Source organism: Centroberyx affinis, unplaced genomic scaffold (assembly GCF_046629955.1).
Source record: "Centroberyx affinis isolate AG114_WGS23_722 - 3 ecotype Tasmania unplaced genomic scaffold, CSIRO-AGI_Caff_v1 ptg001805l_1, whole genome shotgun sequence".
NCBI lineage: Eukaryota > Metazoa > Chordata > Actinopteri > Beryciformes > Berycidae > Centroberyx > Centroberyx affinis.
In genome coordinates, this window is record NW_027280195.1 from 2,309 (window position 1) to 25,850 (window position 23,542).

General features: G+C 41.0%; 1 protein-coding gene across 1 annotated transcript; it reads right to left on the minus strand.

Moving 5' to 3' along the window:
* Positions 1-1,526: 1,526 nt before the first annotated feature.
* Positions 1,527-19,715, minus strand: LOC139652499 (voltage-gated potassium channel subunit beta-3-like). The gene is made up of 14 exons (XM_071529597.1): positions 19,426-19,715; positions 8,650-8,693; positions 8,486-8,523; positions 8,117-8,196; positions 7,777-7,821; positions 6,883-6,927; positions 6,733-6,776; positions 3,956-4,042; positions 3,655-3,740; positions 3,413-3,533; positions 3,053-3,147; positions 2,787-2,907; positions 1,787-1,875; positions 1,527-1,616 (listed from the first exon to the last, which is right to left on the minus strand). The coding sequence occupies exons 1-14, from the start codon at positions 19,713-19,715 to the stop codon at positions 1,527-1,529; spliced, it is 1,275 nt and encodes a 424-aa protein (XP_071385698.1).
* Positions 19,716-23,542: the final 3,827 nt, after the last annotated feature.

Consider the following 23,542-nt stretch of genomic DNA (forward strand, 5'->3'; position numbering starts at 1 on the left):
AAAACTACTAGTTCACCACAGTGTGTCCAACTCTTTGTGTCAGTCGCTAAGTGACCTTTCCATAAAGGCCAACAGTCTCAAATCTGTGATTTAAGAACAACGATGCTCTTCAAAAGAATGGCATCATTTCATGTGATGTCAACATCTTTTGACACAGTATAGGACAATACAAAGATTAAACGTCACATGGACACACAACCCTGTCTGCAGACTGCAGAGAGTCTTTAAAGCATGAGTGCCCACCAGCACTGATCCCAGATTCAACTGCCAAACCATTCAGAGTAAAAAAATGGCTTACAAGGGCACTGCAAATCTACATAAGCCATAAAAGCCATGCCACATTTACACCCTGTAAGGGCTATTCTCTCTTAAAGGGACATGCGCACAGTTTACACACAGAGGAGGCAAAAAGACACTGCTGATAAAGCAGCAGGGTGGGGAAGGTTACTTTCAAAATGTAATCCACTACTGATTACCGAATTGGAATAAGTGACTTAATCCACTGGAATACTCATAATTAGAGACCTAATCTGATTGTTTTTAGTTACTTTTGGAATATTTTGCATCTGAAATCCATAGAATATGCAGTTAAATGAACAATTCATTCAAATTTAAAGACTGTAATTTGAACAGTGTTTTTGTCACCACTTACAGCCAGCATCAACCATTATTTTGATATGTGTAAAATAATGTTAGTGTCTGTAATCTCACAATCAAAGTGCATTTTCTCTTCAAATATGTTTCTAAATAATCCAACAAACAATCACCTATTTTTTTTTTTAAACTTATCTGTGATCTGATCTTTTTTACAGTAACAGTACCAAAGCAGCTATTTTTTTTTCTTCAAATAATCAGATAATCACGCTATATGTAATCCATTGTTCCCCAACCCTGTAAAGCAGTGAGCGTGGCAGGCCAGTCACATGCACACTATGGGAAATGTCAGGCTAGACATTGATGTACTAACCTTTGGCTCTCTGGCTGCTGGGTACTAAACATCATACAGAACAACAGGCAGCTGCGAGGGGAGGACACTCGGATGTCCGAAGAGAGCACCGTTCACACAGTTAGTTAAGTTGCATTACAGCATGGAGGAGGTCTTGCTCCTCTTTAGAACATTTCCCTCACCTAGTTAAGCAAGGGTCCAATTTATTTGACTCCTGCATTCCACTAAAACATCTTTCACCCTCTCTTTACCTCCATCTCGGTCTCTGTGGATGGGACCTGACACTCCGTGCTTCAGCCTCCCCCTCCGTAGAAATGTTTAGTCTGTGAAGAATCGGCAATGAGCAATATATGACCTAATCTTTTTTTTTTTTCTTGTTTTTGCACATTGAGAGATTTTCTTTTTTTGTCATACATGATACAATGTAATGCGCAAAATGGATATGCGCACATAGTGGAAGCATAATGTTGCTGAGGACATGCAAGTTGTTGAGTATACAGCAGAGCAAAAAGCAATGTTTCCCAATGTCATTGTCTCCTTCGTCTTCTTGAAACGTCATCTGTCACTCGGATTTGCATCTTCAAGCACGCGACTCTTTCTTGGAGTGTGGCTTATTTCCCAGCAGGGCATCAATCTCAGTAATGGTTTGAGGGGTCATTTGGGACAGAATCTGCAAGGAAAAAAAGGACAGACATCAGTTTAAAACTTGACTTGAGTTGTTGTTCCTTTGCCAGCTTTCCAACTTTGTGTTTCACTTAAAGTAGCATGTCTGTTGGTGTAATGAATCATGGCTAAGTGTGTAACACAGAATGGACTCAAGAAAAAAACAGAAAATGTTACCCGGAGGGCACCCAGGTTCTCCACTAGTTGGTCAGTGTTAGAAACACCCAGCAGTACTGAGCTGACTCCCTCACTGCGCAGACACCAGGCTGGAAAGAGAGAGAGAGAGGGAGAGAGAGAGAGAGAGAGAGAGAGAGAGAGAGAGAGAGAAAGAGAGTCATCAGTGCAGAAAACCCATATCTCCATATAACTGATATTGACAAAAACTGATTTTCTCATCGATGCCCATATATTTGTGACATAATTAAAAGGTTAGCTTGGTCATGAAGTCATGAAATATTTTCAACCTATCAGTGGCAACGTTAGCTGCAAATGTCAGCGATAACCAAAAAATATGGCAAAATTAGAACTGATGATATGCTGCAGGCTGTTATACAATTCAAGAACTGCATGCTGTGACAGTGTAATGGATAAATGAAGAAGATGCTCGAAAGTATTTCTCATTCATTTTTGTATTCACTAACTCACACACATTTAGCAATCAAACAACAACCTTTTCCTTCCAGACCTCAGAGCCTTGTCAAGTATGTTTGAGTAGGAATTCTGATCTAAGATCAGTTTACCACATGATGTTATATGGTCTTGTCCTGACAGTAATCCCTCGTTCTTTGTATACAGGCCCAGACTTATGAACTAACAAATTTGGAAATAATAAAAGCATTGCAATTACAAATTAGATTGTGCCACTGAATCACTCTCTGATTAGGAGTAAACCGGTTGTGCACAAGCAGGTAGCCACATAGGAACTGCGTTTGTTAAGCACAGGATACTAAATCATGCTCACCTGTGTTGCATGTATTTCTCTGTACATTACTAATCAATCAAAGCATTTTTCACCTATATGTGGTGTGGAATGGCAGAACTAGACATTTTGAATCCATAGTTTTGTAACCCTCTCATCTATATTGTAGGCATATTTAAGACTTGGATATGCTTTTGTCTGTTAATGTAATGGGAATTTAAAACCTTCATTCATACAACAAGGGTGTGTGGGTCATACCTATGGCTAGCTGCGCGGCAGTGCAGCCCAATCTGTCTGCCAGTAGATGGAGCTCCTTGATTTTAGCGAGCTGCCTGCGGCCCTCCTCGCTGCTCACCCGCTCCTTCAGCCACTGGTATCCCTTCACCAGGAGGAAAATGGAGACGAGCATTGACAATGCGTCATAGTCCTCCGCCGACTTGTTCCTAACTAACTGGCTGACGAGGCAGAGAATTACACTGAGACTGACAAGCAGAGAAACTACTGAAGAGGACTGGTCAACAAACCTTCATGGCTGCCCTGGAACAGTCAGGCACACCGTCACTGTACTTCCCTGTGATTAGTCCACAAGCAAGTGGAGACCAGGTCATCGCTCCAACACCTAAGAGAGGGCATCGGGGTAAGGAGGATGAAAAAACAATTCATTTGAAGGCCAGAAACAGCACAAATAACTGTGCAGAACAACAGAAAGGTATGTCAGAGCATGGGTGTACCTAATAAACTGGCTACTGACTGTATCTAACTGCTGTTGTCTTCCTGGCCAGGCCCTCTTTGTAATAGATATTTACTATCTTAATGGAACTAACTGGATTAAATGAAGGTTCAATGAAAAAGTCGATAGAGCTGTGAGACTGCGGACATCTGACCTATCTTGTGGTAGAGCTCAGGAAGCTGCACCTCGACCTTATCCCTCTGGAAGTAGTGATACTCTGCCTGCTCACACACAGGTGGGATCAGGTTGAACTGGCGTGCCACTGAGTATGCCTCCTGGTGACAAAGACATGGACAAAATACCACGGTTACTGGTCAGCCTTTGTGCCCTAAGCTGACAGTATCATCAAATTTGTTATTAGTTAAAAGGTGCTGTAAATGGGGGATCGGCACTCACCATGATTTCCATGGCGCTCCAGCGTGAGGTTCCCCAGTACATGGCCATGCCCTGGTTTATTACAAATGTCATGGCCCGTACAATCTCTGCAAATTACATCACATAAAATCACATTATTTAGATGAAATTCTATTCATGCTTTTAAGGCGATTGTTTGCAGTTGTTTCAGACACACGTAAACCCTATTCACATACGTATTCACACATACAAAGTACAGTATGTGGCTACTGCAGTGCGTGAGGAGGATATCAACTGATCATGGAGTGAACAAGAATAATAATTTCAGATAGTTGTGACTAACCTTCCATAGGACTGTTGACGTCATTTCTGTTGGCAAAAACGATGTCCACATAATCTAGCTGGAGTCTTGACAAGGATCCTCTCAAACCTATCATCATCAATTAGCAATCATCATCATCATCATCATCATCATCACTGTCATTGTCATCATCATCATCATCATCATCATCATCATCATCATCAATTTCCTATCTGGAGTCTTGACAAGGATCCTTCAAACCTATCATCATCAATTATCAAGCATAATCATCATCATCATCATCATCATCAGCATCATCCAACTTGTTGACTTTCTTTTTCCCCTTCATCATATTATCTCCATCATTTAAATAGAGGTACATGATATACTAGAGTAGCCCTGTAAAAATAACACATTAAAAATACAGTTTTCTTGGTTGAATTTTAAGTCAGCGTAATTGGAATGAATGGGAAAAAGAGAACCTGAGCAGCATGTTGACCTTCACAGTAAATTATAGATAACACATAATGTGTCACTGGAAGCTTGAAATAAACTATTTTGGAAGGAGATACTGTTTCTGTAAATTTTGTACCACATTTTCTACTTCTGAAATGTATTGGGATAAACAAAAAAAAAGAAGATTTATATTCATCACTAAATATTCGGAAGACAAAAAAATGTTGACTACTAATGGTATTTATTATGTTTAAGTATCTGAAGTGTCTTGCCTCAATCAAAAGTCGTGATGATCAGATTGGTACTGTGTAATGTATGTGTGTGTTTGCTGGCTCATCCAAATAGTGGACAGGACAATGCAGGTTAAGGCCTTTGGATTGTGCATTTTGAAGCACATACCTCTAAGGGAAACCAGGTGCATAAGCCTGATCACTAGTATTGTTATTCCCAATATAAGCAGCATGGCCTGAAACAGTTCCAGACAGTGCTTCCGACATCACAGTGTGTTAACGTCGGCTGTCTGCCCTCCTCTCAGCCGTGGCCATGTCAGCACGTAGCTTCAGAGGGTAGAGTGAAGAACGAAGTGAAATATGACGCCTAAGTGCGACCGCATGTCCCGACAATCTTGAGAGCCGTACTCAGCTCACTCATTACGCAATGACCTCACATCAAAAGCCTCCTGACAGTGACGGTCAAACATCCCATTCAACTCCTTGACAAATGGTCACCCCAAGGCGATCATGCTTATATAAAAAAATAACCAGATAACCGTATAAAAGCCCAATTACCTCTGAGATTCCCTTGGGAAACTTTTTGGGATCTGATTCAGTGGCTGAAAACATTGTACCCTTTGTCCCGAGAAATGCTACTTTCTTTTCCCAGAGTTTCCTCATCTGACCTCCTCTAGTTTTGTCCTCCTGTTCCTCGGCACTAGACAGACTCCAATTAACTCCAGCGCCAACGCCACCTTCTACCTTCACCTCCTCCTACCTCATCAATTTCCATTCATTATTTTCGTTCTATAACTCATTCTCACCTTCGATAAAATCTCATTCACCTGAGTCATTATGCTGTGAATAGGCCATTAATATAAAATCGCAAACATTGTAGCTCGCAGTGCAGAGGCATGAGCTTGATGGGTCTTTGGAGGCTTTTCTCTGCTGTTATAAAATCCAATCGAATCTATTTATTTCCTGTAGCTGCTCTAACCGACTTTCAGATGAACATATTCAGTTATTTGAAACCAGTTTATTTATAGTATTTAGAATTCAAGTAAACAACCGCAATTTACTTTCACATGTCTCATGAAGTTGGAAGTGGCTTTGGTTGAGCCAGAAACTCTAGTGCTCACATTTAGCACCTATATTTTAGCACCATATTTTGCCACTGGTTCTTCAAAGTAATCAAGGCCAGATGCTTTCCAAATCCTCTCAATTAGTGCAATGTTAGTGCAAGATTTAAGGGTCATCAAATCCTCCACCAAAAGTCCTTCAGCATCTGTTCAGGAATCACTGAACTGATGCGCTCTATGAAATGTTTTTAATGTAGTAAAATAGTGCAATACTATAGTAAATCAGGCTTTTGAATTTTAATTCCTTATGCCTTGAAATATATTTCCCACTGTTTAATTTGATTTAATTTCAAATTCAGTTTCCTATAGACTATATCATACTATAAAGTAAGGAATCTCTGTCTGTATGTGTGTCCTTCGCATATCTCGAGAACCGTTCGTCCGATCTACTTCACACTTGGCGGGTGTATTGCTGGGGACCCAAGGACGCGCAGTGTCGGATTGGACATGTGACACGTTCAATTATTTTATTTATCCTTTATTTAACCAGGTGAGTCCCACTGAGATCGAAATCTCTTTTTCAAGGGAGCCTTGGGGCTCAATATTATTAAACTTTGAATAAACAAGTGAACAGCGCTCTGTGCAGCAGCGGGGCTCAAAGCAAGCGACTGGAAGCGGAGTGTCGAGTGTGAACTTGTTTGGATGAGCGGTTCTCGAGAAAGCTGCAAGCAGCAATACCGGAGGCCAAGCAATCGGCCCGTTCCGAACAGGCATGTTTTGAACGGTCACTGCACTAGTCAATTTAAATTCAAATTGAAGTTCAGGGAATGAATTGGAATTTGGAATTAGAATTTAGCAACGATTCACAATTCAATTCTAATTTGACCTAATCTCTGATAAGTGCTGATGGTCAACTTTCTCATTTTTTGACTTTGTTTTTGACCTTATAATCATATTTGAGTTATAGGGTTACATTGTGCAAGAACAAAGGCCATGTTCTTATGGCTAAATAGCAAACTATTGATTTAAAATAGTAATAAAACTCCCATAAAACAGGTTCCCTCTTCCTTACCTTCAATAATGTGTTTTCTGGAGAGTCCTCTCTCTGTCTCTGCTCTGTGGAGTGATAATATTACAGTTTATTGACAGTCCCAATGAAACGATGGAAACAATGGTTTTGAATGAAAACATAAGCATATAGTCTTTCTATTGGTGTACTTACTGGCCTCCCCAATAGATCTTAGTTGTGACAACGTAACTTGAACGCCTGCCAAGGAAATGAGACGAGGAGAGTTAGGAAGCACAGATGTGGAATTTATGTTCTGTTACAGCTCATCTTATGAAATTTAATGGAATCTAACAGAAAACAAAATATAATTATTAAAATCTACAAACCACAAAAAGCCACGTTTCATGTATGCAGGTCATTTATCTATTATTTATCTAATAATTTACTTTGATTTGCTTATTTCTCATATCTACCAAATTACAGTATATGTTTCTCCACTTTCACTGAGATACAAACACCAAAGATGGCCGAAAGTCAAATACTTTCATAGTCATATTACTTTCTACTCTCTGGTTATTAGCTCTGGTACATTTCAAATTTATATTTTGTCTACCTCTTTTCAGTAGTATCACAAGCATACAAATTGTTGCATTTGCATATATTTAAATATTCATGCTTAACTTGGCATAATAGGTGGTAGTGACAGACTACATATATTTATTTAATGTTTTACTTTTAATTATTTATATGTTTTTCACCAGATTAAAAATATCTAGGGGAATTCCCGTACAAATGAATCAGCTAATTGGGCAAGTCAGCCACGTGGGTTTTGTGATCTGGGAATTTATATTCACATGATTACAGTTTTATCCTTTTTATAGTCTGTATGAGGCTAAAGCTCCACATTTGTCTAAAAAATATTTCTCTTGAGATAATTTAATAGTGTGCCTGTTCCATGGGTAATGAAAAAACGCTCAAATCCAAGCAGTGCCTTTCAGCAAAGAAGGGATTGGTAGAGTAAGCATGCAGGAAAACATTCATGATCTAATAGAGTTAGAGAGCTTTTCACGTGCATGTGAGTCAGGTTAGAAAAATGAGTAATATCACCTCCATCCTTTTTTCTTGATTATGTTCCCTAGAGTGATTTCCGCTCTGTGGAGAAGTACAACATGGGTTGTCACAAGCATCGGTTGATGTTGACGCTTCACATCATTGCCACTACAATATTAATGCATACAGGAAAATCGACAAACACATAATAATACAACATATTTGTTCATTTGCCCCGAAGGAAAAGTTTCATCAGAAGTTATGAAGCAAATCGCGAGGCACTGACACCAGAAACATGGATGGAAGTTGGCAGAAATAGATTAAAAAACATGCTCCAGAGGAAGGAAAACAAAAGCGCTCGGCTCGTGGAGGGCCGGAGGAGAAGGTGGAGACTGACCTGCCAGAGGCGTACACCTCTGCCGTGTCAAACAGGTTCACTCCGTTCTCATACGCTATGGTCATCAGGTTCTCAGCCATCTGGGGGAAACACAAGATTGAGACTGAGAGAGGGAGACGACGGAAAAATTCCAATTATCCAGAGGTCGGCTGTGAAGGACAGCATGCGGGGAGGATGACAATGTTTTCACCAAGATACTCTAGCGTCTTGGTAGCAGATCTGTGCGATTTCTAAACATCTACGTTATTGAAAAAGCTCAGAGTTGCGTTGCCAGTGCCAAGTGTTACGTTTTGCACAAAAGCGATTTCCATTCCGAGCGGAGGGACTCTTGATTCTTCATACAAAGAGAAATAACATCGGAGCTCTCACCTCATCAGAGATCTGTGATCCAAATGTCACCCAGGTACCTTAACGAGAAGAGAGACAAAGACTTTGTTCAGCTCTGAGGGGGTTGAGAGAGAGAGAGAGAGAGAGAGAGAGAGAGAGAGAAGAGAGAGAGAGAGGAGTATTTTTTTATCTACAAACCAACTCACCTAACCCCAGGCAGGAAACACGCAGGCCTGACTTCCCAAGGTTCCTGTGTGAAAAAAATGGGAGATTGGGAAGTGAGAAAAAAAAAAACAGTCCATGAAACTCTAAAATAGACAATGGGAAAAGACCTTCATACACTTTTAGAATACCTTTGCACTATCAACCCTTATAGGCAGTATAGGCACAAAATACCATCTTATTGTACATTATGTTCTAGTGATATGTGAAGAGCAAAAAATCCTGAATAATGACAAACTTTATTATCCGCTCTCCAATCCTTTTAAGTGAGAGTTTTTTGGGCTTGTGATAAAATTATATGTATTGCCTAAGTGTCCAATCTTTGACCTTTTACCCTTCATATGGTAACAGTTCAATGTAATACGCTTAGTCACTGAAATAACTGGAGGGAAATATCAGTAGAGCTCAAATGCAGCACAGGCAAAAGCAGAGAGCCTTTGGTCCATAAGGGAAATGGCCCAAAATGCTCCATAAGGTAAAGAGGACTCCGCCGCTGAACATGCCACATCTGATTATCCAGACAGCTGAATTTTGAAGGGCAAGATAGGAGAGCGGCAATTCTGTCCATAGGAGCATGTACAGCTGAAAATTATGTGGGCTTCATGCTCGCTCTCCTGCTCCATGTGTGCTCTCCTCCATTCTAATTAGACGGGGAGCCAGCTGGAGAGGCAGCAGAACTGCAGTGGAACTCGCCGCTTGCCGTCTTTTCATCTCCAGTGCCTCGCCTCGCCCCTCTGCTCGTCTGCTTGCCTGTGTCCGCCACAAATAGCCAAATGCAAAAAGACAGACTGTCAGAGCATTTACGCTCAGGCAGACGAGTCCTGCTTTTATTTCCTCTGTTCTATTTTTATTGCCTTGACCTTATACTATTTTTAGATTCCTGCATATGTGAGCATTTGTGTACCATTGTGTGCGTATATGCTGTGTGGGGGTGTGAGTGTCCGTGTGTTTATGCTGTGTGTGGGCATAAAACGCATTGTTTGTGTCATTACTTAAATACACTGTCAAAATAGCACACAGGTAGTAGGTCAAGAATACTATATAGGGTGTTGTAGGGAAAAGGGTTAGTGGGTATGATGTAGCTGATTCTGTGTGCAATGTTCTGGCTCTTTTATACCATTTGTCAAAAAATGACAGCTCTGCCTGTGTTGAGAGAAACACATTTGCTTTGAACATCGGGAGTAAATACAAATGAGGCACCTGTGAAAAAAAACACACTCCACACACTTTGAAGGTTTGTAAAGCTATTTTTAAGTCAGTTATTTTTATACGATTTTCAGCTATTATGTTCTTCTTTACTGGCAATTTTGTGACACGCTTCAGGTTGTGCCTTTACTTTACGCACCGAGATGATGTCAACTTCGCTAAGGGGACGTTAGAGGGGAAATTATTTTTTATCCAAATGCTTTGACGACATAGGAGCATCCCAGCAGAAGTAAAAATAATCTGTAACAGAAAGCCTGAAAGTCAAAAATCGAAAATAGCAGCATTTAGGCTGAACATCGCCTGATAACTGCTGAGACCAGAGAGAATCTCCCACCTGCATGATATAGATTAGGTGAGAACAAATCAATGATGGAGCACATGGCTGCTGCATTTTTCAGTCTTCCAGTTTTCATTCTTGAACTGGCTTCCATTTTGGGGAAAACAGCCCAGCATCGTTTTAAAAGATGAAAATGATTTTCACCTATAATTGTTTTTAACTATTCAGGGGCTACTTGCGTGGGTTGAAGAGGAGGGCTGAGGCAGAACAGGCAGGGTTGCATCAAACTCTGTGTCTACCATGCTCATCAAAAGAGAGCAGACAGTCCACCCTCTCTCCATATTTTGCTTTTCATGTAGTACAGTGATGAGAAACAGAAGGTGAGGTGTGAGAAATGCAACAGCAAAAAATGAGTCAGTATTAGCAGAACGCCTGACATCCATTAGCAACCACAACAGTAGCCACAGAGAATACTTGTATTTCTATTTCAATATGCTCACTCACAGGACACAAACAAGGGCGGACTGTGGCTCATATCAATGGAGGGGAGAGAGTCATCGTTACACAGCAAGCAGAATTCCCGCTAAAGACTATGTGTGAGTACATAATGACAGGAACAAATGAGAGACCGACATGCATTAGTGCGTGAACTTCATGAGTGCTGTGCCACATAAAATATCCATTTTTGTTTCTGGGCAATTGAGAATGTCACTGTTTCTGTGTGTGACAACTGGCCTCCCCCTCCCCTCCTCACAACTCCACCATTCTCTGCAGTGCTGCAGTCTGCTAAATTACTATCAGCGAGCCTGGATAGGTCTGGAGAGACACATGCTCTCTCTCTTTCCTCTCACTATCTCCCTCATGACACACTCACTCACACACACAGACAGACACACGCACACAGACACAGACACACACACCCTTGGACACTCATGTGCAGCCTACATTTCAATTGACATGGATTTGGCGGACGTTATGTGAAAACAGACGCACCGGGCACTGTGCGAGCGCGCAAGCATACATGTCAGTAGGCTGGTCGACGCTTTCACGTGAATGTTCACGCTTCACGGGAATCATCCTCACAAACAGACGCAGATCTACATACAGTCATGCATGAATGCACTCATGAGCAGGAACACACAGAAACACAGATGCTTTTCTGAGGCCTTTGTAAGTAGGGCTTCCTGTGTTTTCCCATCTATTTTTTCTCTTGCCATAAATCATGAAGCCCAAGCTAGGTGATTATAGGGACGTGGCTGTTCTATACATCATTAATGGAGGAGAGAGAAAAGGCACACAGGTGCTCCGTCACTGTGCAGTCAGCATTTTAACCTGTGCTGACATTTACAGTTAGATTTTGCCTGAGACAGGAGTAAGACACTATATACAGATGGTTATGTGCAAATGATGGCTTTTTTTCAAATACAGTTGTCACAAAATGCCACACACATGCTGAGCAGGCTCTTCTCTAGAGGGCACACCGAGATATAAATAAAATACGTGCACGCATATGTGTGCGTGTGTGTGTGTGTGTGTCTGCACGTGCACGTCATCTGAAAAACAAAATCCAGGGAGGATGGTGGACTGTGTGCTCTCTTTTAAATAACACAGTGTCCACAGAGTTTCCTGGGCTTTAACTTGATAGGACAAGTGTCCAGTAGAATTTTGAAATTTAAATTCTTGCCATATGTATTGCCAATGAATTATGAACAACAGCCGTTTCATGCTACATGGTATTAATAATGATATTCTATTAAAACTGTTTGAAAAGTAGGCCTATCCTAATTATAAAGGATATATTTGAACTGAGCAAATGGAAAGAAAACACACAGGCACACACACACACACACACACACACACAGGCACACACACACACACACACACACACACACACACACACACACACACACACAGAGACACACACACTCATTCTACTCAACTCCTCTCCTTCAATTATGAATTATGTGTGTCAACTACAGATAGTTTTAACACTTATTAGTGGTCGTGACTCTCCTTATTAACCCAAATTGCAATCTAATGAAGTGGCTCAACCCAGAGATCATGTGAGCTGATTTCAGATTTGTGAAGATGTGATAAAGTTACATTTCACCAGTTATTCTCTGCTGAGACCTATAGGCCCTCTGGCACTAATAGTATATATACACCATAAGATGTTTACATATCTTTACATGTAAAGCTTGAGACTATATGGCAACACTGAATGTTAAAGGTGGAATAATACAAAATATGGTCATACACTGAATCTGTCTTCTCACTGTGCTGCATGTTCAAAAGGAGTTTAATGATAATCAAAGTTGGGAAAGGGTTGCTACATAGTGCTTCTATCTGCCATTGGTTGACATCTTAAAATCTTTGATATCTGTTGTTAAAATCAACCAGTAAGGGATGAAGCAGAATACAAGAATGAATTGTCACATTCCCGGTCTTTTGCCTTATAAATACTGACCTATAAATACTGACAGCTCCATGAATTTGAGATGATTTACTGCAGTTGCTCAGATGTCATTGCATGTCACGCTGTCCCTGGGTTTACATGTCTCGTTCCTCAAGCCCCTGCTAAAAACCGTAAGAACATGTCAACTGACTACTTTGCCGCAATGAATTAAGCCCTAACATTTGAGGCGATGCTGAAATTGCTTTCCCAGGGTATCTCCAGGTTTCAAGAAGCCAAATATAAACTATTTCAGACTTTTTTTAATGCTACCTGGAATTGGATGTAAGACCAATTGAACAACCAAAATATAAAAGCTGGCAAAAACAGCCTATTCCTGATTGAACATAGCTAATGAAAGTTCTGAAACTATAAATACGCACTATAAGAAAAAGGACACCAGGAAATTAAATGTCAAGGGACATGAGGTCTAATTATGTTTCTTAAAGCAGATGTGATGAAAACAAAACATGTTTGGCATATTGAATTAACCCTGCTCTGTATTAATCCGCTCCCATGCATATGGGTCAAACTTAAAATGAAGTGGAAGTAATGCAATAAAGCAAATAAAATAAAACCAGCACTACTGCCAGTCATATATTTTAGTGAAATTACACAATTTATGGCATTTGCCTTATTTTGTTTGCCTTACTTTCCTACTCTGCCTTAACTAATATCATTGAATGTAAAGAATCTCTCAATACCACTGTCTCATTTTATAGCTTCATCAAAATTCATATAAAAATGACATGGTTAAAAAAATTAAGACCTCTAATTACTGTATTTAAGATATTTAAAAAGTCCTCAAATTTAGATAATCTATTTTAACAGTATTTCAGACTGTTTCAGGACCTGCAGATACTCTGTTTCATTATACTGTGTTACTCTCTCATATAATGACATGCAGAGGTACTGTGGCACCGCTGGAAGACAATATCAGACTTTGACTTTGACCATGCAGTTTAGAGGTCGTGATGCGGATTCCCCGGCCCTGATGATGATGTGTGCGGTTCAGACATACTCTGCTAATTACTGCTGCCGTCCCTTCTTACCACTTGACAAATATTGACAAATGTAAGCCTCATCAAATAACTTTGTCCTACCAATTGCTTCACATTTGGCAAAGATTGAGTTATCGGGTTTATCTCTGTGTACTTTTCTATTTTCTTGGCCAGACTGGATGAGCTGCATGAGTAATTAAATGCCAAAAGGAGACCATGGGAAGTTTCAAAACCCATTTAAGGAGTTGATGTGGTGTGAATATTTAGCTCATCCATAGCACTACACATACTTTACAATCAAGCACTCCCATTAATTCATGTTGGTAGGTGGCAAGAGAAGCAAATAGCCAAACGGTTGCGGTTTACTTGCTAAAAATGGATCATAGTTTATCATTTGGACATATTTACAAGTCAGATGATGTCAAACAAGAACAGATACTGTGTAAACTTTGTCTTAAAGTTGTGGCTGCACCTCAGAGTAATATGACTGATCTATTCAGTCACCTCATCCAGTTAGATGAGTGTTGAAGGCCAAGGTTGCTGCAGCATCCTGTCCTCTTCTTCACATCTATAATGTGCTATAACACTGTACAGAGAGTCTCCTAATGCTGTTCCCCAGTTCACTGAGACCAAAAATTATTAATCATGATCACAATATCTGGCCAAATGACTGAGATTGTCACTTTAGATATACTCATAAAGCCATTATTCATTCACATGCATAGAAATCCTACAGTTTGTGATTTATAGTGAAATACACGGTGTACACAGGATTTTATAAAAACAGGGAATATAGTGTGTATGCTTGCCTCTTGTAGTGGTTTTATACATGAGGCCACTGGTCTACATGGTAAACAATATTACTTAGAGTAATTACACATGGGCCAAATAAACAAACACAAGCTATGGGCGGCTTGTGGTCATTTATGAAAGAGTAAAGAGTATAATATTACGTTTTTCATTTCAGAGACCTCTTACAGTCTAGATGTAATAACAGTAGTACTGGGAGAGTGATTAGACTTGGACTGGATTAAAGGAGAAATACGTTTTTACTGCTGCATAGCACAAAATGACCATAACATTATATGTGGAGTTTGACTGGGCTGTTGATCAATACCAATGACTCAATGATCACTTCACCAGGTGCTGAGATTTCTGCCTTTCAAAACTCAGTGTTCAACCCATAGCTACTCTCTTTTTGGAACAAAACCTCCTCACCCATTGGAGTTTCAAGATACTCCCAATGCTGATACAAAGACTAATAAGCCTTGTTCTCAAGCCATAATAGCAAATGATAAAGCAGTGTTATTATTACAGTATTTTGTATTGTGATATATCACCTCTTCACTAGACATTTCTGTTGGATCTCTTCTATACTGGTCTCTATTGTGACTTTATTGTTGTGTCAACTACAGGCCACTGCTAAAGGAGGCAGGGGCTTGGGGTTGGAGACAACCAGAGACAACCTCTGCCAATGTTGTTGCAATTCCTATTGGTCACCAATAGAGATCATAGTATTACTTAATACCCTTTAAACTAATTTAAGCAAATTGCATGTAGCTATGTTTCAAATTTGTGAAACGTGGTGCAAATTTATGACAAAGGAATGAAGTCAAATTTTACTTTATTAACTTGTGCTTATTTAGCTTAGTCTTGGACACAAGAACTGTGGTTTTCCACCTACACCAGGTCTCAAGGGGCTTCTATGGAGAAATAACAAAAAAGACCAAGGAACCCCAGTCCACCTAAGGCCCCTAAACTCCTGTGTTCACATATTAGAGATCAGCTGATTCACATGGAACCAAAATGTGACCCCCAGTTCAGCTCCATGAGATCCCCAGGATATGGGAAAATCAGGATTAGCAACTGCAGAATGGTGTTCATATGTTGTCATCCCTGAACTGCCACTCCTTCTGTCCTCAAAGCTGCTGAATGCTGGCAGGATTTTCACTCAGCAATGTTTGACACTTGTTTATGTGCATAATACTGAAAACAAATGTAAATATAAGTTTATTCAATAAATGGGTTTTCAAGTAGAATGGTAAAAATTATCAAGTTAGCAACCGCAGCTGATGAAAAAAGTATTTGTAAAAAAAAATGTCTTGATTTAGCCCTTCTATAATATAACCATGATCCTCCTCTCACTGTTGCTTTAAGACAACTCACATCACCCAGTCTGCAACTGAACTGTGTGCTGTGGTCATTAGGTTAAAAAAACATCCATGTGAAATTTCCAACAGTGGCAGATACATCTGTGATGGAAATGCACCTGGCCTGCTTGTCAGGTTGCTGAGTGTGAAAAGAGAGGGCCTGGTTACCATAGAAACGGCCAATTTGCTAAGTGACACAACTCTGGCTGAGTGACATTAACACTTCTAGACTTGCCCCTCCATAAAATGCATCATCCCCTTCTCCAGAATTTTGAAAAGGTTAGACAAACAATAGTGAAATTCAAATTTATTCAATTTTTCCAACTTTTGAGGAGGTTTTAGCTGAAAGCACCCCATGTGATCTCTGGGTTGTGCAGTTTGCTAGGTGCAGTTTTGATGAGTCTACAGTAAATCCGCAAAAATCAATGTGCAGCTGCTTTGCTTTGCAATGTTGGTCCAAAATTCCCCACAATTATTGGTCACATACAATGACACTGGCATGATGAGACAATGTTAGGATTAAGATTGGCAAAATGTATAAAATGTCCTCATTCACGGTTGGTCTGCCTGCATAACAGCTAGATTGTCTTCTAATATCAACTGCACACTAACACTAGCTTGTTCACAACAGCAACAAAAAACAAAAAAACAAAATAACAAAAAAAATAAATAAAGGGGTTTAACCATTAAAAGCAATTATCACCTTACTACATGAAGGGGATGATTAAGCAGTTGATGTACAGTCATAAATGGTTGTTAAAAAAAATACAATTTATCCTTGACAATAGGCAATGCAATCAGCCATCTCTCAGTTGTTTGGTTGCGCTTAAGTGCATTGAAACTTAATGCACCAAAATGTAAAATGCCACTCAACTGCTTAAATGTCACATGGGAGAGACACTCAAATCAGGAGATGTCAACACTTTCATCATTTTAGATTTAGAAACTGTGTGACAGCTTTGAACGTTTGGCGAATATGGAACTTTCACCTTGGTAAAATGTCCCCATGACCGCAGACATTTTCAGTAAAGCTGCACTTCAGTGTGATGTCACTGATTTGGATGCACTTGGACTCAGTTTCAAAGATCCATAAAACTGAGACATGGAACGAAACAAGGACATCCATGGCAGTTTAATGGCAGAGATGCAGGAGACTACATGTGGACTCTAGATGCACTCTGTTGTTGAGTATCTTAGGAACGTAGACAAATATAAACCACACAGAAACAAGCACGCACACACACACACACACACACACACACACAAACACACCTTTTCAACTTAGTATACAGAGAATGCTGCAGTGTTCTGCGTGGACTGTAAGTGGGAAGAAAGGGAGTATCTTAAAGAAAAAAATCTGAAAAGGAGAAAAACAGATCAAAGAAGAAGAAGTGATAGAGAGAAACACAGGGAGAGAGCGAGAGAGAGAGAGAGAGAGAGAGAGAGAGAGAGAGAGAGAAAGAAAGAGAGGTGGGGGGCTCATGGGAGTGGTAACTGGCAGCAGGTGCCATCGTCCGTGACCTGCCAGTGAGTGATGAATATGAATGGTTAATGAGATGGCATGGGGCATGAGAAAACATGCAGTCAAACAGGGTAAGAATAGGTCCCATCTGCAAAATGGGATACAGATGAGATCAAATTCCCTTGCAGTTGTTTACTTCTTTTCTATTGCATTGTTCATTTGGTTTCAATCAATGTCACGATGTACTGAGAGATTTGAGGCACTCCATTTTAGCTCATCTCAAAAATGTACTCTTCTAAAGTGATTGCTACCGTGAAGGTAAAATTTGCTATGAAATATGATTAAAGTTACAAGCTATCTTGAGACCATAAAAATAAGATTTATGTATGCATTTATTTGCACACATACAAAACACACACACGTATATGTGTGGAAATAATGTTTTATGTGTGAATAATTGTATTTGCAAATAGGTCTAAAACGCTGCTTTGGCGACAGTGTAAGATGGAGAATGAGTGACTGCTCTGTCACCAGTGGACCACAGCGCTGTCGTAGCCACAAGCAGATACTGTGGAAGGGTGACGGGGCTTTGAGCAGACTCAGTTGCAGAAGGGACTGATAAGGGACAGCAGTGCCTGCTGATTAGGAAATAAGACAGACAAAAACTAAAGGCAATGCCTAGGGTGTTGCCACTGGCAACCGGAGCTGGCCATATGCTGTATAGACTTATTGTGCTGCTGCATTCCCTATTAGTGACACAACTCCACTGACAGCAGCATAACCAGCAGGCCCCAATCCAATCACATGTACGCAATTCACAAAGCAAAAAAACAAAAAAAAAATCCTGGTGAGATCCCAGTTTCCTCCTGCGCCTCATTCCCTATTTAAACAGCCTATTAAATGAAAACTAAATTGAGTGAAGAGAATGGCGGCATTTCAGTCAACCTGATTAACAGGAACAACGGGTCATTAAGAATTCTCTCTCCAAACTGCTGTAGGCTTCAGTCTCGTTTAAGGAAAACACTGATGGAATCAGGTTTTTCTCTCATCTGTATCAAATCCCCACCATTCCTGATTGTTTTTAAGTGCATAGTGCATGTTGTTAAATAGCTTATATTTAATTCAAATATGCTTTACTTTCCACTACTCATAGGATCCCTGTGTCTCTGGAACCTGTGTGTCTGGAACATCCACATCAGTCTGAAGCTCTGATCCATCAAGATTAACTGAACAGTCTGTTTTGTATCAACAGTTCACCTAATCTTTCCAGGCTATAACTAAATAACTAAATGAGCAAAAAAGGAAATTACACTTGTGATTTCCTTTAAAGACTAATTGGTTGATTCTTTTTCCTATTATGACTAAGATGTCACGTGCAACAACGGTTCTCTATACATAGGATATCTGCTACAACACTATTGGAGGTTTTGATAGCATTTCATGAAGCTGGGTGTATTCTTTTGCTTCAACTACCAAAAAAACAGGTGATCATTTGAGAGAAGACATTATTGGAGACAAGCTTTTTATGAATCTGAAAATCAGAGCAAGAGGCTGAAACACATAAGATAATGGAAATATATTCTTATATTTGTGTGCAGTCTCCTCTTTCAACAATAAAAACTTAAACAATCTTTTTTTCTAATTTGATACAGTGTGGCTGTTTTATATACATTATGTAAGGTCCATCAGTGTACTGTTTGAAATAATTGTTTGAAAGGGAATGTGATATTTTGATGATAAATGTCAAATAGACTGTGCACTGAGGAACTTTTCCTCGTTGCTTATGGATATGCAGGCAGCCTGCCAAACATGTTACAGGGTGCAGGTTAGAGACACTTTTGTGACATATTGTCATATCAAACTCAATTCCAGCTCGCCTTAAGTAGTTATTCACTTTATACCTCAACAAATAGACTGACTGAATGAAGCCTGGCAGGAAGATCTGCATCAGTACCTGAGAGGCTCTTAATGAGAGTGGAAGTCCTGTCACATAACCTGCCACCTTGATCCACAGATGCTCATCATAATAATCCATCATTTCTCTGGAGGTCAACAGACTTTCATAACTCAACTGAAAACCACCTCTGTTTCACTCTGGGAGCCAGACGCTCCAGTCACACCCCTCTATTGCGGTCCGTCCTCCTGACAACTTCCCCCTCCGCCCCTACAGCTTCAGCTCATCCTCTCTCACCTGGCCTTCACCCATACTCACCTGTATTTCATACTGCTGTGGCGCCCGATGGCCTCCTTCATGTGGGCATGGCCCTGCGGAGTGGGGCGGGACCCCGGCGCCTCCCTGGTCTTGGCCGAGCTTTGGGACATGTAGTTGCCATTGCTCCCCTGTCCGCTGCCTCCTCCTCCTCCGCCGCCTCCTCCACCCCCTCCTCCTCCCCCTACTCCTCCACTGCTTCCTCCGGGAGGCGGAGCGGTGCGAAGGCCACAGAGCCGGTCTTCACTGCGACTCTTCAGGTTGTGCTCGGTGCAGGCGAAGGACACCTGCATCCTGACCCTGGTTTCAGGTGTGTCTTTGGGGGAAACCGTTTAGGAAAACTGGCACAAACAGTAAAGTCTGCAGGTTGCTGGTGCTGCTTTTGAGCTGTTTACACGCTGTGCTGTTGTGGTAAAGCAGTGATGCCCAGACAAAGGGCTCCAACAGGGCAGGTCAGTGGTTTTGGCCAAGAGTTTAGAGGTACCAGGCAAGAGTCCAGGCTCTAAGTTGACACACACAGAGTCACCGTCTGGTCTGTCTCCTGTCTGCTGATGCTACCCTGGCAAAAGAGTCTTTGAGTTTTCACACTCACAAGATGCATTAGGGCTGCCCTCCAAGAATCATCAGGAAGCTTGTAGGCTCACAGCAGTCCTCGGGTAGATTTTGGGATGTGGCAGTGCTTGGGAAGCCCCCGAAACCCCGCTGCGATAGATTCCTCCCTTGAGAGTGTCAAGCCGGTCGGTTGGCCTTTCCCCACATACATGCACGGGCTCATATGGCTTATGTTGGGTGGTAAAGCACTTGCCAGCTTGCTGTCTTCTCTTCAGCTGAGGTTAGTTCTCTCTGTGTTGAGCCGAGCAGCTCCGGAGCGTGCCGCAGCAATGACACAACCACAGCTACAGGCATCCTCACACCTCGCGTCGAAATAAGGCATAATCTGTCGCAAGGTGTATCGGCAGAAAAAAAAAAAGGTTTTATTTGCGCGAATTTTACATTGCCGACGCGAACAGTCTGAACAGAGGGAAATATTCAACTTGCTGTGATGCGAATTCACACAGTCAAACCCCACCGACACATCGCCCAACCTCACGCAGCATCAATTGATGTAAGAAGAAGGAAAAAATAATAATAATATCGAATCAATTTTATTACCTTCAGTGGATGCAGTCAGTGACATATCGGCTGCAACTATGCTCTCTTTCGATTGTTATTCGAAAAGAATCTCATGTCACATAGATGGTCATTTGAAAGAAATGCCGGCATACTGGCCCAAAAATCAGCTGCAATAGGCATTTCAGATAGTCGATGCCGCCTCTTGGCTCTCCTACAGCATTATTTTGTCAGTTCATAATCCGACACTGGTTTTCCTTGCAGTGGGTCCAAAAATGTTCACGACACACGCAAAGTGGGGGTTTGCAAGATGCTCGCTCGCTCTCTCTCTCTCTCTCTCTCTCTCTCTCTCTCTCTCTCTCTCTCTCTCTCTCTCTCTCTCTCTCTCTCTCTCGGGTGTGATCTCTACATTCTCATCACACGGGTAGAAATCTCATCACATCATCTAAATGTGTGCATGAAGCGCTGCACAATATTGCGTTTTGAAAAAGTAAAGGACAATTTCATGATGCACGGAAAGCTTGCAGCACACAAAGGGCCTGCAAATCGATAGGAAAATATTCATTTAAGTGTACACGGATAGTCTGTGAAGCACTAAAGCCTCCCCTCTTTCAAAATGACCTATCGCTTTCCAATTATTATTCCATTATTATTCCAATTCACACTGAAGCATGGCTCACCCTTTCCATATTCATGCAGTGGTTTATCTTTTTTCCACTCCACCCATATTTCTCTGTGCAATGCACATATAACAAAAGTGTTTGGTTAAGCAATCTTTGAATTGATTCCACTGCTTGTGAAGAACAGTAGGCCTATAGATCTATAGATCTATAGGTTATGCAGTATGAGAGAGAAGAACAATAAGGGGTGGGCTATAGACCGAGCCTACTTTGGTGGTGAAGATGCTGTCTGGACAAGAGGAAAAAATTGTTCCAATGCTCTAAACAAGTGTCTGAATGTATACTGAGACAAAATTGTATCCATTGTAAAAATAATTTCTCAGCAAAAACAGAGGCTCTACACCAGATCTAAATCACATCACATCACATCACATCACATCATATCCCATCACATCACATCCCATCACATCATATCACATCACATCACATCATATCAAAATTTAATGGTTGTGTCATTTAGCGGCCAGACAATGATAATAGTCCAGGCAAGGCTTTGTTTACGATCAAAACTCCATTTCCATTTCCCCCGGAAAGATGTCAATCCAAAAAGTTTCATTCACTGTTCTGCAGCAGCAGCTCAACTCTGCTTCAAACAGCAAGACCTTCTGCACGGATACACTGACCAACACAACACTCTCACACTCTCTTTCCCTCACAAACTCAAAACACTCTCACTCTCTCTCTCTCACTCTCTCTCTCTCTCTCTCTCTCTCTCTCTTTCTCTCTCTCTCTCTCACACACACACACACACACACACACACACCATCTTTCTCCCCATTGGATATGTTTAATGAAATCCTGCTACCCAGAGGTTTCAGGACAATCTGCAATCCCATGATAACCCAAATGCAGATTGCATAGCAGCCAGCAGCCACTAGAACGTCATTTTAAGTGTATTGCCAATCAGCCCTTTTTAAAGAGGCATTCAATACAAGTTGGAGCTGGGAAGTTTCCTGCTGTACAGTCAGACAAAAACCTGAATGCCACCCCACTGTGACATTTACCAATATACACAATAAGATTTAACGATCCCCTGTCCTGTGAAACTGGGGTGAGCGCCTACACAGGAACCTTATTTGGACGTTAGAGGAAAAGGGGGGTATCAAGTGTGCATCTCACATCACAGATGTTTGGTTAAATCAAAAAACGAAAACACATCCAAAAGGCTCAACAGTCAGTTCTGCAGCCTGACAGCCTCCTCCCTCTGTACCCGCTCTAAGCACAGGCCTCCACTCACTTACAGTGCAATGACACTGCATCTACAAATGGGCTTATACTTACTCTACAACATGTCATCCAATCATTTCCACACTCAGCATCAACAGCAATAGGCTAATGGGACAGACACTCAGCCTGCTCAGCAGTTCAGAACCATATTGTGCTGAAATCGCGGGTCAAGGATATGGCTGACCCTGCTGAGATACAAATACGAATTTCACAGAGCTCTAGTATCTGCATCTTGACATTTTGTAGTGACATGCTACGACATCCTATGCAAATATACAGGCTGTGGAGAAATTGTGGTCTCAGGAAGTCAGGAGGAAGATCACCATCCTCCCCATGCGTAACTATGGAGCTGTATGTGAAACTTGCCACTTAACACTCCTCACAAAGTGTCCTGTACCACTCTATAAACTGTCTCCATCTCGCCAGATAAAAAGCTCAGCGGCTCACACTCATTTACAAAACACTGCTTGGTCTGACATTGCCCTGTCTGCAAAACCTCTTCCTTACAAAGTGTTGTGAATCTCTTAAGCTGTTTTGCAAATAAAAAGGTGGATAAACTGATTTCAGGTGGGCTTACCCTCCACTACATCTCTGATTACAGCTAACCCCAAACCCCTGCTCATCCTGAGGAGGAAGCCTTTCAATCTACCAGAACTGAATGAACACAACAGCATGATATGGATGAGATTAGTTTTATATCTATAGCTGATTGCATTCTGTTCAAGGTATTAGGTCTACAGTATATCAGATAAATCAGATAAATGGCATTATAGGGGTCGTCTCTATGCCTGACTCCTGTTCAGATATGTTTTCATTATAAAACTTCACAAGCTGCAGTTTGCACCAGGAAACAAAGAGGTTTAGGTGAGTTGTTTTGAAACACAGTTGCAAATCTAGCTATAGATGGAAGTAAAGGATCATATCAGCCAGAGTGACACATTTTATATATATAGTTTCACTCATTCTCCAGCCCAGTTTCAGTGGACAGTTTAACCTTAATAAGTTCCATTCTTAGCAAGCTTTTCCTGACAGCCATACCAAAGAGGCCAGATGCCAACAGCTGGCTTCCTTGTATAAAAAGGGTTGAAAATTGCTTTCCATGT